Below are 16356 nucleotides of genomic sequence, written 5' to 3' on the forward strand. Positions count from 1 at the left end.
CGAGTCCCGCGCTGACTAAGCACAGAGAATTTTCTGTCTTCTAACATTTTAATGTTCTAGGTCTCCTCTTAGAAGATAATCCTTCTATACGTGCCATATCTTTAGGACATGGTCATATTTTAGTGGGCACAAAGAATGGTGAAATACTGGAGGTGGATAAAAGTGGACCAATAACTCTGCTGGTTCAGGTACATTTTAAATAGCAGTCAAATATTCCATACCACAGACACTGTTCTATTTGTCAAGTAAAGACTGTTGTGCAGTAAGAAGCATTTTAATTACTAGTAAAGTTAGCAGGTGACTACATTCCACAGATTTTTTTTTAATGCTAGGCTAAACCATTATGACTTTTTAATGTGCATCCTTTCAAACAGGAAGAAAAAAAAATAAAATTGTTTTTAAAATTTGCCTCCTTGAGGTTTATTTTTAGATTTTCCTGTAATCATGTAACGAACATTTCAGTTTCCTTTGCTATACCAAACAGACTGCATTTCTTAAGCCTGACTACAAAACAGGCTTTTTACATCGTATCGTCATCTGATTTTCTTTCATAAAAGCATGTGGATCTTGAATTCACGCTTCTGAGTGGCCAATGCAGTGTGCAAAGAACTAGATTTTTGTAAAATGTATGTTAGAATTTAAGGTAAAGGAAAAAATCTAGATGTGTGTGAGGATTATTTCTCAGGGTGAAGTTTTCTCTAAGTACTGATTACTATAACTTTTACTGTAAGTAGCAGGGTGAAGTTTTGTCCAGGTGTTCTGTGTTTCTATTCAGATATTTCTTTATTATTCTCTAAAGACATGCATGTTCTCTCTCTGTTTTGGGTGTGTTTTTTTGTTGGGTTTTGGGGGTTTTTTTACCTCTTTAAATGTATTATTTCACATTTAAATTTTTCAAATTTAAATTTTTCAAAGACATCTGATTCATTTGTGTTTTTTCAGGGTCACATGGAGGGGGAAGTTTGGGGTCTAGCTACTCATCCTCATTTACCTATTTGTGCCACTGTAAGTGATGACAAAACCTTAAGAATATGGGATTTATCTCCTAGCCATTGTATGTTAGCTGTTCGCAAATTGAAGAAGGGTAAGATGCTTAGTTTAAAAAGGATTTAACTGAATTCAGTTGACATTTACTAGTATTATGAGTCTTTCAAGAGCAAGACTGAATAAATTATTTTATTTTCTGTAATTATTTTATTGATGTTCACAAGTTAAGGAGCCCTTAAGCTAATGAATCTGTACGAAAGATTTCTGTGTATTACTGCTCTTAAGGTTATTTGCATCTGCACCATATTTGAGTCAGCAAATTTACAATAAAAGTTGAGCCAAGTACATAAATCTACCATGTTCCTTACAGTACCTCAAGGTTTTTGAACAGTGGAGGACTTCAAATCTAGACGTTTTTGGAAGACATTTTAGAAGTGATGTTGAATTTCTCCTCTTTCTGAACATTAGAAGGAGGATTTAGAATGCCAGGGAAAGAAAACAACAGTCATTAAAATCATTAAATATCATTGTATACTATACAACTAAGATCTGCTTTGGCAGATGGAAAATCTGTTGTAAGTGACATAAGGAGACTAATTTACAAATTACACCAGACTGGCCTTAACAAGCTTTTAATGATATATGTGCTTTGCTGGACAAAGGAATCCATAGGCTTCTTCTGTTGGGCATTTTGGTCCAAACCTTATAGGAAGCTTAGTTAATTTGGATTGATAAAGTAAATGTAAGAAGAGTCATGAGCTGGCAGAAGCAGGGATTAAACTGCTTTTTCAACTGAAGTTGGTGAAGTGTGCTCAAGTCTTGAAGCAGATATTTCTTAATATTTTTAAGAGTAGTTTTGGCAGAAAAATGCAAACCGCAATAACTTAATTTGCTGATGAGACACATTTTGAGATGCTTTGGCGATCTTAAAAAGCACCTGTGTACTGTACCGAAAGAACTGGATGCTGCTGCAGACTGCAGTGATTGAAATGAAATGAGGCAAGACTTGGTGACTACGGAAGATGTCTTGTGTAGCTGGGATAACTGGGGAGCAGAAGGCTCAGGATGTTCTAGCTGATCACAGGAGGACAACTGCATGTGATAGTGATGTATTTTTCCCAGGATATATTGAAGTATACATGTATAATCATATATACAAATCAGAATATTTTTGGAGCACGCTTCTCATCTGTATTCAGCTGAATGAAATTAAACTGGAGGTTGAATATGGAGAAAGAGGAGCTACAGGTTAATGAATGAGCAGCTTTGTGATGGATTCAGCTAAATAAAGGATTTCTGTCTACAAGTTAATTAGAGGAACAAATAGTAGGGAAAAACATTTACACCAATGGAAAATTTGGGCCTGGAAACAAATCTATATATACTGACTGTAAAGAAGTTTAGATTGCTAATTATACCATTTTCCAAATGAAACGGGAAATGTTTATTAAAAGGGTTATATGATATAGTGACCATGATAGCAAACGACTCGATTCTGTCAGTCCAGGTCTTTTCCAGCTGTGTTACCCTTACCAGAGCAAATGGTAACAAACAACTGGCACCAGATACTAAGAAGGAGAGCAAATTTAAAAATATATAGACCATAATGAGTAATCTGATTACTGATATAGAAAAAACGTCAATTAATATGCAAGTAAATGCAATCTAAGATCCTGTGGTTGTGTATTGATTTGCCAATAGCTTCTGTGTGCTGTCATGGATGTAGAGCTTGGAAATTATCTTGGTAGCATCTAAAAAATTTCATTAGACTATATACTATAAAAGCAGCTTTCCTTTACTATTGGAAAAATAAACGTAAAAGAGGTATATACACTGTATATGTACCTGAATGTCATTTCTGTATTCCACATAGGAGGTAGATGTTGCTGCTTTTCTCCTGATGGAAAAGCATTAGCGGTTGGTCTCAACGATGGAAGTTTTCTGATAGTTAATGCAGATACCCTGGAGGATCTAGTCTCTTTCCAACACAGGAAAGATGTTATTTCAGAGATTCGATTTTCTCCTGGTAAGTGATCAAAATAAAGCTCTTCATATCAAGATCATTCAAACAAGCTTTATATAACTTTTAAAAGATAAAACAGATATTTGTAGCACTCTTTTGCATGTAAAAAATAAGTCGGCAAGACTAATATTAACGTTGTAAAAAATATTGGGTGTGACATCTTATGTTACTCCTTTTAAGGATGAGATGATTGGAATAGGTTTACTCATAGTAATCACCTGAACACAACAATCAATTGTAAGTCACAAATGTCCAGCAGCCTCCCTAGGTGCCTAGGCTCCCACTTCACGAGCCGCACAAGTTTGGCGCTTCACTGCAGTTACTGTTAGCTAATGAGAATGCTTGAAACTGATGTGTCAGAAAGTTCTGGCATCTTCTTTTTAATCCTTTCCCCCTTACAGTGTTTAGCACTCCCAGCGAGGCTAGATTTTTTTTTTTTTTTTTTTTACATAGTACAGCTCTTATTTAGGAATTCAAATGTTTGGCGCAAACTGATAATACTACTTCAGTGAAAACACTCTTCTGTAGAATAAATTTAATGCCAATTACTGATGCCAGTTCTTATGCAACATTACTTTCTGGTTACCTAAGCCCTACTACTCTGAGTGCAAGAAATGTTTAAAATATTATCAAACAGTTTGTAAAGATGTGATGGTTGTTTATTTCATACTGATTTTGAATATGTGATATGAACATTAGTCTGTCAGGGGCTGTGTATAAATTGGCAAGCTCATTTCAAAGAAATCAGAGTTGCATATAGCTAAATTTCAGAATGTACTTTTGTTTAATATACAGATCACTACAATTTTTGGAAATGTCTTGTTTCTACTGATGTGTTTTAGGGGCTGGAAAGTACTTAGCTGTGGCATCCTGTGACAACTTTGTAGATATTTACAATGTAATGAGCAGTAAACGAGTAGGAATCTGCAAGGGAGCCTCCAGCTATATCACACACATGGACTGGGACATAAGAGGCAAGTAGCATGCATGTTCAAAACCTAGTGGAAGATTGATTACATTATAGACTAAATACATTGCATCTACAGTATGAATTTCGTATCACTGACAGATTTGTCTCTTCAGTTTATGAATATGCTCATAGCATCCGAATGATTTTTTACTGCTATATGGATATTTAGAAGTTGTGCAATTTGAAGTAAAATAGATTGTCTACAGATTGGTTTGTTTGGTTTGGGTTTTTTTTAGCATCTTCTGTGTCTATTGTTTGACGTCTTGAATAATGTACTGCATAGTGCAGTTGCATCACTAGCTCAGGGATACGTATCCTTGTTGTCAGAAATAGCAGAAAGACAATTCCCTGTCTTCCTGTGTCTTAGTATGTGATTCATTTAAACAGTAACTCTAGTCCTCTGTCATATAAAAACAAGGCAGTGCAGTTGTGCAACCTATTAATTCCTGCTCTTATTCCTCTACGTAATCACTTTTGAAAAAGTCCAATTTAAAATTAATGTGAAAGAGTAGGCAAGCAGAAGACAGCTGCTTGGAACCAGCCATTGGCCAGGCAGCATATGTGCTTCTTGTTGCCAAGAGCATATGCATACTGATCAGCCAGTTGTCACAAACAGGCTCTGAATTAGACCCAGTACACTGTCATCTGATGGAACAACCATAAACAGGAGAAAAGTGATTCATTCTTATGGTTTTCAAGGAGAGGAGGAACTGTGAACGTGACGGGTCAAAGGATTCAGATCTTCATAGGGCCACACTTAGAGATCTACTGTTTATGTGTGCAACTTTTTCCAGTGGAAACAAATCATCTGTGTAATGCTGTTAGAAACAAAAATTTCAAAATAACCTTTTGTTTGGATTGTTTTCTTTTTCTGTAAAACGGAATCTTCTATTTAACATTAATATACAGTATGTTTTATAGGGAAGCTCTTGCAAGTCAACACTGGTGCTAAAGAGCAGTTGTTTTTTGAAGCTCCTCGTGGGAAAAAACAGACAATTCCTAGTTTGGAGGTGAGGAAATAGACTGCTGCCTTAACAACTTTGCAAACTAGAGTTATACAACAGTGTATATCACATAAGAGGCAATGATGTATAAAACTGTTTAGGTATTTGCTGTCCTTTATTTGCAGCCTGTTAAATTATATAACGTAACCATAAAGATAAAATAGCTAGGGGATATCACATTTGTCTCTTCTGTTAGAAAATGGACATTTGGCTGACATAAGCACTCATGAAGATTTCACTGGACTTCTCTACGCCTCTCTTGGTACCTAAACACCTTTGAAAACCTGTTGCAGATTACCTAACCCTAACTTCGCTGTGGAAGACCATACGTCTGTCTTTACATAACAATGCAATCTAGTATACATAATATACGCAGCCAAGTGTAGTATATTGTAGCTATAATATTGATTTCTTTTCTCAGACATAGGGCATTGTCATAGGGCAGAGAGTGAAAATGGATAATTTTTAAATAATATTTTCTATGAACTGACAGGCAGTGTTGAAAAACGTAATTTGTTTTTCTGTAGTCTGGAAGGGCAGGTAAGGTCATTTATTTAATACTTCTAGAGATTTTGGGACTAGAAGTTAATAGAGGTAAAATTAAGGGGGTCGAATGAAATACTGAAGTCAGAAAATAAGTGGTTAATATGTTAAAATACTGTCTTTTAGATGTGACTTACCTTTCTGTGCAAGGACTTTTACTTTAAATCAGATGTAGAAGAAAACTGCCTGGGAAGAAGCATGCTCTGTCTCAAACAGGTTGTTTTTGTAGGTAGAAAAGATTGGTTGGGCATCATGGACAAGTGTTTTGGGCTCTTGCTGTGAAGGAATCTGGCCAATAATTGGTGAAGTCACAGATGTAACTGCTTCGTGCCTCACTAGTGATAGTAAAGTATTAGCCACAGGAGATGATTTTGGATTTGTGAAACTGTTTCGATACCCCGCTAAAGTAAGTAGTTTTCAGCCGGTCGTGGAGAAGATTGATTAATGAAACTGCCTTTTCAAAACTGTAAAAATTCATCACTCAGAACAAAATAGTGCTTTTATACTTTTGTCTTTATGATGAAAGCAGGCATTCTGTTTTACCCTGCAATCTGCAAGGCATTAACCTTTCCATTAGTAAGAATGACCATTTCAGGTCTGACTAAAGAGCCATCTCATGCAGTAGTTCTGTCACTGACAGTGGCAAATGCATAGAGAGAACTGTAAGAGTGGGAATGGGACAGGCACTGTCTAATAGTATCTAAGGCATAACATCCTCAGTGTGGTTTTTATCGGTGTTGGTTTTGTCCCCTTAAGCAATTATTTTATATTGCTCACCTTCCTTTCACTGGTTTTATAGATCTTCGTTCTGTCCAACCTCAGTCTTTTTTCTCTAAAATGAAGACCTTTAATATTACTTAATCAAACATCACAGAAAAGCCATTTCAGGAGCACATTATATTTTTACTGGCTTCTAGAACCTTTCTAGTTTTCACGTATATTTATCAGTAAATGTCTTCAATTCGGAATAATTTGCCATGCTAGGGATTGTAATAATGCACAAGTATTGACTCAGAGTATTCTGTGTGTTTTATTCTTAATTTGTTAGATTATTTTCTCTCTTAGGAAAAATCATGCAGTGTTTATTGCTGGAGTATGTTTATAAACAAATTCTTGCATGCTTGGTGTGGAAATATGGTTATCATTTCAATAAATTAGTACAGGACAGGAACTTGGCAAGTGGTGATACATACAAATGCAAACCAGCTAAAGCAAAAACCGTAAAGAAGTTAAGAACATGTTGTTGTGCACTGGCATCTCATTCCATTTTTTATTCTACCGGACTGGTTAAATTTGATCTGTGACCTTTCTCCTCCCTCCTTAGGGAAAGTTTGGAAAATTTAAGAGGTATGTTGCTCACAGTACGCATGTAACAAATGTCCGTTGGACCTATGATGACAGTTTGTTGGTCACTGTTGGAGGAGCAGACACCTCTTTAATGCTGTGGACTTTCGAGATGGAAGGACATCGGGATAGCAGGCAGTGTGACAGTGAAGAGTCTGATCTAGATTCTGAAGAAGATGGAGGTCAGTAATAATTTATAAGAGTAGCTGGATTATGCTATCTCAAGACGACTTTTTTAATGAAAAACTGCTAATTTAGACATAATTGAATTTTATATATGATTGCTTTAATTTTAAATAGTGAAGATGCTTCAGAAACGTTAAGTAAAATCTCATTTTGGGGGAAGGACTGGTGAACTGTTGCAAAGAAAATGCTAACCGAGTGTTTGACTTAAGCTGTGAGTCGGAGTATGTAAGATGACTCTTGACATCTTTTAAATGAAAAAATAAGTGCCTAATATAGATAACTTCCAAAAATCTGTACGGAAAAATACATTTGTCACAGCTTACATTTGGGCACTAATTCAAATGGAATTATGTTGAAATCTGTGTAATGTGAGAGTTATCTCACAGCACCTATTTCCATAACGTGAAACCATAGGTAGACTGATACTCCTATATGGAATAATCTATTGCAAGATCATAATACGATTAGTTATATAGTGTTAATTACATCTCCTAGAATTAACTTCTGTTGGTTGTGCTATACTTAATGTTTTCCTTTCATGTTAGGTTTCCAAGAGTTCATAAGCTTCCAAACTTGTTCCCTTTGCTCCCAAGTGCAGTTTTTTCCTCCTTGTCAATTCCTCAGTGTTCAAGGATTTTTAAACTGTCACTGCTACTCTTTAAATAATTCTATGTAATAAATTGACATCAGTTTTCACTAAAATCTGCTAAATTACCAAAGGGACACTTTTTATATTAGAGACATATTAAACATTAATTGGAGAAGAGTTTTTATGCTCTTACTGCTTAAAAATATTGAAAACTACATCTGCAAAGTAATTTAATTGCCTACAGGAGAGTTGGTCAACTTTAACTTTCTGAATCAAAAATTGCAATTGTCAGAGTCATTGTTCAGCTTCTGCCTGTGACCTGTTAGCACATCTTCGCCCAGTAGGCTTCGGTAGGCTCTAGTGCTTTACACAGAACCCTCTTAAGCTATGTATTCAGAAAATACTCTGAAAGAGAGGTCACAGAATCACAGAATCACAGAATGGTTTGGGTTGGAAGGGACCTTAAAGACCATCTAGTTCCAACGCCCCTGCCATGGGCAGGGACACCTTCTACTAGACGAGGTTGCTCAGAGCCTCATCCAGCCTGGCCTTGAACACTTCCAGGGATGGGGCATCCACAGCTTCTCTGGGCAACCTGTTCCAGTGCCTCACCACCCTCTCTGTGAAGAACTTCCTCCTGATATCTTATCTAAACCTCCCCGCTTTCAATTTAAACCTGTTATCCCTTGTCCTGTCACTACAGGACCTTGTAAAAAGTCCCCCCAGCTTCCTTGTAGCCCCTTCAGGTACTGGATGGTGCTATAAGGTCTCCCCGGAGCCTTCTCTTCTCCAGGCTCCAGGTCCATTAAGCTTTAGAAAAAAGACATTGACTTCTTTGTTCAAAAAAGTTTCTTTTCATCAGGTCATATTAATTTGAGTTAGTGTTAAGAACTGTTCATAAAGTTGGCATTAGGAATCTTGATCTTTGAAAAAAATGGAGGGTAACAACCTGTCACTATTTAGCCTTTTTGCCATATTTAGTATAGTAAACATCATCTTGATGTGCCTGACTGTCCCTAAGCATTGTGTAGGAACCCTGTGCAGACCTATAGATTCCATCCTAATGGATGGATCCTGAAATTGAGAGCAACCTGGCGCTGAAACTCACAGAACTTAACAGGCAGTATCATGCAGCGGGGTCCTTTGTTAGTGACCCTGAGTTAAGGCCCCAGCCAAGCAGAAATGGGGTAGCTTTGAATGTCCCTTGAATCTTTGTTAACAAAAGACATTCTAAGAAAAAAAAAAAATCTCTACATTATCTTTGTGGAAAAAATGATTAACAATATTCATTATTCCCAGCTACTTTGTTTCTGTTTTGTGTTGTTACTAATAATACATGGTATAATAGTTTTTGTAGTTCAGTACATTGTTGAAAGCTGCACAGATTGTGATTTAATTTTTTCTTCAGGTGTCTTATTTTGTTTTGGTACCGTTCACTCTGATTTTATTAGGTTATGACAGTGATGTGACAAGAGAAAATGAAATTAATTACACCATCAAAGCCTTATCAACAAACATTAGACCAATGTTTGGAATTAAGCCTCATCTGCAACAAAAGGAGCCAACCTTAGATGAAAGGTAATTGCTAAATTACAATTCTTGCCAAGAAAGCAATCTGAAAAGATGATTAATAATAAAACATAATTATGTCGGAATATATATACATCTTAAACAGCTATGTACGAAAAGAGTGGAAATATTTCTTCAGCTTGAGGAATGCTAGTATTAGAGAGGGAAGTGAGGAAAACGCAACACAGTGCAATTGGGAGTAAAGATACAGAGGAAGCAAATTGAAAACTTTCTGCAGGAATGAGAACTGTTACAATGCACGTGCCTCTTTCTGCAGTGAAGCTGACATCTGTCATGCCCTTGTTGAGGAACGCAACCTGACGTCTGTGGGAGTTTCGGTGTTGTCTGTTGTTACCAAGTTCTTTCGCTGAAGGAAAGAATGGATGCCTGAGCATAAAGCTGTGGCTCCCTGTCTTACACTGAAAATGAAAAATGGTCTTTCTGTTAATTAGATATATTTGATGTGGAAATCAAGAAGAAATAATGTACATGGTATCAACATTTTGCATTTATATATATGTTTGTTAATAAAAACTGTGATTTAAGATTTATATTTTTTTTTAATGTAAACCTCTTGTATTTTTTCAATAATTTTTTCTGGAAGCTGAGTTGTGTTTTCAGTTTAAAATAAAATATTAAAGAAAATTCATTCTGTAGTAAGGTAACTAGGTTCTGATTCAAAATACATGAAAGTTCATGAAAGGATTCCATTACCTGCATTGTTTAAAAGTTTGGGGCCCTAAACCTTCAAATAGAATTATTGTGGAGAATAAAACCAGAATATGGTTACTGTATGCATTTTAACTTGTGTTCTGCTAAAGTTAATCGTATGTGAGATTGGTAAATGTTTTAGTAAGTCTACCTTCGTAGATACTAATTTTTATTTTATATTTTATTTCCCTTTCCTTTTGCTTCCTGTGAAGGCAGGGGGTAGTGAGGTAAGTTCTTTACACAAAGTCCAAGATCAAACATGCTTTCATAACTTATGCTGCATTGCAACAGAATATACTTGCTATATTTTGAAATAGAAGTGAAGGCTTTAACTGTTCACTCTTAAATAGTAGCTTGTTAATGGGTAGAAAAGCGATAAGGGACAAAGAATAAGCCCAGTTCTCAGTCTGACTAGATATGAGTGGGTGCTAAATTGAGTATTTGGGAAGGGTGATCTCATCCTTCTTCCCTGTGAGGGTGACAGAGCCCTGGAACAGGCTGCCCAGAGAGGGGGTGGAGTCTCCTTCTCTGGAGACCTTCAAAAGCCGCTTGGAGTTGTTCCTGTGTGATCTACTCCAGGTGATCCTGCTCTGGCAGGGGGGTTGGACTGGATGATCTCTAGAGGTCCCATCCAACCCCTGCCACTCTGTGTGAAATGTGTGTGTGAATTCTCTTTTCCTCCACACTCTGGAGTGACTAAGGAACAGCTTGACTTAAGCAACTGGTAAGAGCTCACCTAACTGATGTGGACTTCTGTAAGAGTATGTCACAGTGTTGGTACAGAGTTCCAGCATGAAATAAAAAGTGCAGGGACCATGGTGCAGAGATGAGGCTATAAGGGCAGTATCACCACATCTGCACCACTGTGTTGGAGCTTATAAAGCTTCGGGGACGAGAGGAGCATTATTGACTTGGCTGCAGCATTTCACCAGTGCACCTACACTGCTTAAGGGTCTGAGCTGCTGGGCCTACCCAGCATTGATATATGCAGGGTCAGTAGCTTAGGTGCCTACAACAGGTAATGAGTTTTACACATACTCCATTTAGAATATATTCGTAGTCAAAAACATGCCATTACATTTGGAGCACAACAGATCCTTAGGCTGTAGGCCACTCACCAGCCTTGTAGACTGAGCTGCCAGGACATTTGTACCTACACTGGTTAAGAAAGGAGAACCCTTCTCATACCTAACTGGGCCCGTTTCCGCAATGAAATCACATCCCTGTGGTGACAGACAAATTGACATCATCAAGAAAGCCACTGTCTTCATCTAAATATTAGATCATACCACTAACAACCTTTATCAAATTAATTCCTGTTTTAGGCTTACATTTTTCTTTCTTATCTGTAAAGTCAGTATTTCTGTGGAAGTTATACAGGCTTTTCTCCTGTGTTCATTTTCAAGGTACTTGGGTGTACTGCTCAGAGTGTGGGTGGTACATCCTTGGCATTCCATGTTATGTGTAGGCTTGTTACAAAGACTGCCAAACATTAGAAGAGATACTTTCTTGTCATTACACTTTCTTGGAATCTGTGTATTCTCAGGATCACAGGTACACACCAGTGTAGCATGTGCTTCTGAGAATGTCTTCTAAGTAATTCTGACTTTGTGTATAAAGGAGATTTACTTTATCCTGAGTAGTGAATTTGCTTATATAGAGAACAGATATGATTTTTAGTATCCAGAGTATTAAATGAGATAAACAATAAGAGAACACTACAGGAAGAAGCATACCTGAAATCTCATCTTCTTCCTACTTCTGTCTCACAGAAGCCTATTTGTGAGACCAGCAGTTGCAGTCTGAGACGGTGGCCTAGATATACATTCAGAAATTACTCAACTGGGTGCCAAAAATGGATTCACTAGAATTATTTTGATTCTAATATTGTTAGAAAGGTTAAGTTGGTCTCAGCTTTTATGTTGTAAGTAGTAGGATAACGTAGGAAATCAGAGTTTTAGGCCATTTAGTCTATGAAAAATTCAAATACACATCACCAGGTAGGTCAAAACTGTGTCACTCCTTTTTGCTAAAGCTCTGCAGAAAGAAATGAGAGAATCCCTGTGGTCAGAAAGGGAGAATAATCAAAAGAAGCTGCAAAACACTGCAGTCTGGTGGGCAGGTAACTTCTCTGTGAGGTATGGAATGTGGGATTCCACTTTTGGTGTAGCATAATCATTTTCTTCCAGTGACCCTTAATCAAAAATGTAAATGCAATTCCCAGAACATGAATCTGAACAAAGGATTATTTTTGCTCTCCAACTGAGATAGTGTCCTGTTCTCAGTTTTCTGGGTTTGCCCATAAATTACTTTTTTCCCATGAAATAACAATTTTTGTATTCTTTTGTTTTCCCCTGCACAACAGTGCTGTAAAAGTTGACATGCTTCATAGAAATATGTTGAAGCCTTAAATTTCAGGCATGTTTTTTTGAAAATCTTTGGATGCTAGAACTCAAGATTTCAGGGTCAGTTGGTTTAAGGCTTGCTTGCAGTGTAGTTTAAGGCCACCTCTACTAATGATATGCCATTCTCTAGCAGTAAAATTACCATAATATATCATTGATGTTGGAATACTTGTTTTAACTTCTGCTGAAAACATAAAATGGCACAGGCTGTGAGACCAAGGGGTGTGAGAGAGGGAGGAAGCTACTGAAATGAGGCTTCTTGTATCTGAACCTTACAATTATCGCCTTGTAATTGCCGCTGAAATTCAGAGATTTTATACGAACATCTTCCCTATCTTTTGTATAAATGGACAGAATGCAATTTGATTTTTTTCTTTTTGTTTCCCAGTCTAGTGACTTGATGGGAATGTAAATAGTACAAATTTCAAAGGGTTTTTTTTTTTGTTGTTTTTTTTTTGTTGTTGTTGTTTTTTTACAAAAAGATCAGCTTTATCCTCTTGTCCTCTTGTTTTGCTCTATTAGTGTGTGTGATTTGGGCGAGAGGAGAAGCCAGGAATCAAAAATTATAGCAGGCCACTTTCTATTAGCAGTTTCTTCCCTCTCTCTGTGCATCCTGTTTGCAGAATAAATTAGAATACAGTGAAATTTAAATTTACCTTTTTCTTTTTTAGAAAGATTTAGAAAGAAGAAGGCAGGGCGTTTTGAAGCTAACCTTTCTGTGAATCCGTTTCTGCACATTTGAATATACGTTAGTGGAGGGCATTAACCTTTTACAAGGACCTGTAGTGGTAGGATGAGGGATAACGGGTTGAAATTGAAAGTGGGGAGGTTTAGATTAGATATCAGGAGGAAGTTCTTCACAGAGAGAGTGGTGAGGCACTGGCACAGGTTGCCCAGAGAAGCTGTGGATGCCCCATCCCTGGAAGTGTTCAAGGCCAGGCTGGATGAGGCTTTGAGCAACCTGGTCTAGTGGAAGGTGTCCCTGCCCATGACAGGGGGGTTGGAACTAGATGGTCTTTGAGGTCCCTTCCAACCAAAACCATGCTGTGATTCTAACCTTGAGACTGAAAACCCTGAAATTTCTGGACATTTCATTCTTCACAATCAAGAATTCCATTAGCATTAGTTAGTTGTATTACTGTGTCTCTGAGCAGTAGCAATAGACTAGAAAAGCATTATGGAAAAGAATGGTCTCCCTTTACCAGTTTGGGGTAACTTATTTTTTCTCACGAATATGAGCTAACTCATGTCTTTGAGAAAACCAAAAAGCCAATTACCAAGGTATCAAGGTTTACCAAAGCATCTCCTGTTCTGAATGCAAGGAAAAAAAGTATTTGTTTTGCAGCCAAAATAATCAGATACGACCAGGAAAGAAGTGTCAAGAGGAACAATTGTATGGCCCAGTGAGGAGGAATGCAATATTTGTGTTCGGGTCGTGATCTGTGTAGAATGACTTTATCAACAGGGCCTAAGAAGTTACGTCAATAAAATGCATTTATTGAAGGCCTCAGGAAAAGGATAACTGAAATACAGGCATATTGCCAGATATATTGAATACAGCGCCAATAAGTCTTGTTTATTTCAGTGATGAAGACAGCACAAAAAAATGCAATTAAATCTGCCTTATATCAATTAGGCATCCTATTATATTTCCATATATGTAAATATTTACCAGCTATTAATTTGATGTAATAAAATTAATTTGATTGTCACATATGGTCCATGTGGCCAATCTCGTTCCATACTTACATTATGAGACTGAAAATGTAGAATTGGACATTAAAGAATTGAAACTGCCAAATGAAAGCTAAAAATTTTCCTCTGACTGTACGAATATTTGGTTCAGCGTATTCAGGAAAGTTGTAAGAGAAAAGGTCTGAAGGTATTTAATTCTGTAGTTCTAGAAGAATTGCACGTTCTTGACTGTAAAACGTGTTCAAGATGCACTTGAATTCTACTGGGAGAAAAGGTTTAGCTGTTTGCTATATAAAGAACTAGTGCACCAGTCTTGCACTGCAGATTAAAGTTGGAGCTAATTAGAAGAGATTCAGTAAAACAGATAACTTTTATTGGGGAAAAAAGAACCCATTTGTAACTTGTTAACACTGTTTTCTTAATTTTCTGGAAAGTTTTCCCTAACAGGTGAGAGAGAAATTATTTTTGCTTCACCTCTATGGGGAAAAGACTAAAAACTAACTAGTCTTTGCTGCGGTGGAATTGCTTGGTAGTTCTTAAAAGAAAGAACTTGACACACTTCAGAGGTTTTTAGGTCTGCTTCTGATTCTCTGTTAACAGTAGGAATAATTCCTAAGAAATATATTCTCATGCCAACACGTGTTCATAATTCCCATTTAAGTAATGGGAGTTTTCTGTACAAATAATAAATTTCTATAACCTATGAAGTTGTGAATAATCCCCTTGTTGCAAAAAGAAGTAAACCAGAAAGTCAATAATAATTCTTTCTATGAATAATTCACTGACACCTAGCTTTCAGCAAAACTTGTATAAGTAATTCTTTTCTCTTTCCCACGTGCTGCTGAAAAGAGGTTCCAGGTAATGCTTTTATTTTGCTATCTAGTCCATATTTTACTGTCATCTCCCATTTTCTTTAAAAAGCCATCTGTCATGTTGGGTGCTATACCATGCACCTGTCACTCTTCAGAAAATCGCTGTGTTAAAAAGTCTACGTTTATATGGATTCATAGCAGTCATGTACCATACAGTAAGCTAGATATTTATTTACCCACCATTACAAAATTAGCTACATGGACCATTAAACTTGCCTGTGTTTTACAAATAATATTTTTCAATAATATTTATGAAGTTGTATAGATTATCACTCTTGTCAGTCCCTAGAGGACAGCTATCCACCTCAAAGGTGGATTGTTTTACATTTGATGGGACAGCCTCACCTGAGAAGTCAGTGTACATGTTGGTAAACTATTTAAGTATTAGATTACGTATATCCACATTAGTGCATCCAAAATGGCACTTAATACTCACAGGACACTTGAAAATAATTATGACTAATCATTGTCAAGAAGTAGTATTTAAAAACTACCAGGTTTCATTATCTTCTAATGGAAATCAGACCCCTAAAGTTTCACAAGTGACTTAAAAAATCTTACCAAAAGTGGATGGAAAGAACTCCTCCTTACTTTTAAAATTAGTTCTCTACTTTGTGCTTGCCAGCACCTTTTGGGGAGGGCTGTGAAAGTTGCTTCATGCTGAAGGCTAGTGCAAAATGAACTGCTAAGTTCTTTGCAAGTCCCCCAGAGTATGAGGTGCAGCTGTGGTGACCCTCACAGAAAGGGGCTTTTTTAAATTACAGCTCTGACTCCAAAATATCTATGAAATCATGCCCAAAATAATACTTGATTTTTAAAACAGAAGTAAGTACTGTAATTGACACTGTCCTAAGTTAACGTGGAAGTCAAAGAATTGATGGCAGTTTTTATTAGGCACAGAAGACCATCCCTTGTTCTGTTAGTCTTGGAATTAAATAACATCATCAGTATCAATAACAAAAATAGAGAGTATATAATAACAACATCATACAAGAAAACATGAGTGGCAGTATCAATAATATTGAAACTGTCTAAAACTATGAAAAAGGGTTTATTTGTTTCACAAATTACTTCCAAATGCTTGTATTCCATTTTTATGGTCTCATAACAAGAAATTAAAATATATATACTGATTCTTTTTTCATGTTGAAATAAAATGCCAATATGAAGTTATTTATTTCCCCTATGATAGATGGCTGGAACTCTCCTTCCACATGTTCAAACTGACCCTGTCCATACATTCATTCACCCCCAAATGTTATTCGTGCTCTCCTTCCCATGATTTGCACACAGTTTTTGAGCATGCAGTCAGTTATATGGGCAGGTACGTGATCACTGGGTGTTGTATATGCCATTAGTCACTTTCCTGCACATTAAATAGCACATGAAAAATACCTTCAGTTTTTGCACCTTTAAAAAAAGCACTTGGAAAATGTATTCTGGTGTCCTTCAACATTC

At 36.7% G+C, this 16356-nt stretch overlaps 1 protein-coding gene across 1 annotated transcript in view; it reads left to right on the forward strand.

Moving 5' to 3' along the window:
• Nucleotides 1–60: 60 nt before the first annotated feature.
• The window catches only part of LOC104510574 (echinoderm microtubule-associated protein-like 5), a gene marked incomplete at its 5' end in the record, with an annotated part of 40649 nt that continues 24353 nt past the window's right edge, over nucleotides 61–16356 (forward strand). Inside the window, 10 exons of the mRNA XM_010152864.1 lie at nucleotides 61–188; nucleotides 943–1084; nucleotides 2861–3013; nucleotides 3853–3984; nucleotides 4902–4990; nucleotides 5757–5933; nucleotides 6852–7053; nucleotides 9098–9224; nucleotides 10139–10153; nucleotides 14876–14884. Of these exons, the coding sequence (XP_010151166.1) occupies nucleotides 61–188; nucleotides 943–1084; nucleotides 2861–3013; nucleotides 3853–3984; nucleotides 4902–4990; nucleotides 5757–5933; nucleotides 6852–7053; nucleotides 9098–9224; nucleotides 10139–10153; nucleotides 14876–14884 (1174 nt within the window). The remainder of the gene's footprint in view (nucleotides 189–942; nucleotides 1085–2860; nucleotides 3014–3852; nucleotides 3985–4901; nucleotides 4991–5756; nucleotides 5934–6851; nucleotides 7054–9097; nucleotides 9225–10138; nucleotides 10154–14875; nucleotides 14885–16356) is intronic.

Source organism: Eurypyga helias, unplaced genomic scaffold (assembly GCF_000690775.1).
Source record: "Eurypyga helias isolate BGI_N326 unplaced genomic scaffold, ASM69077v1 scaffold37425, whole genome shotgun sequence".
NCBI classification, from domain to species: Eukaryota; Metazoa; Chordata; class Aves; order Eurypygiformes; family Eurypygidae; genus Eurypyga; species Eurypyga helias.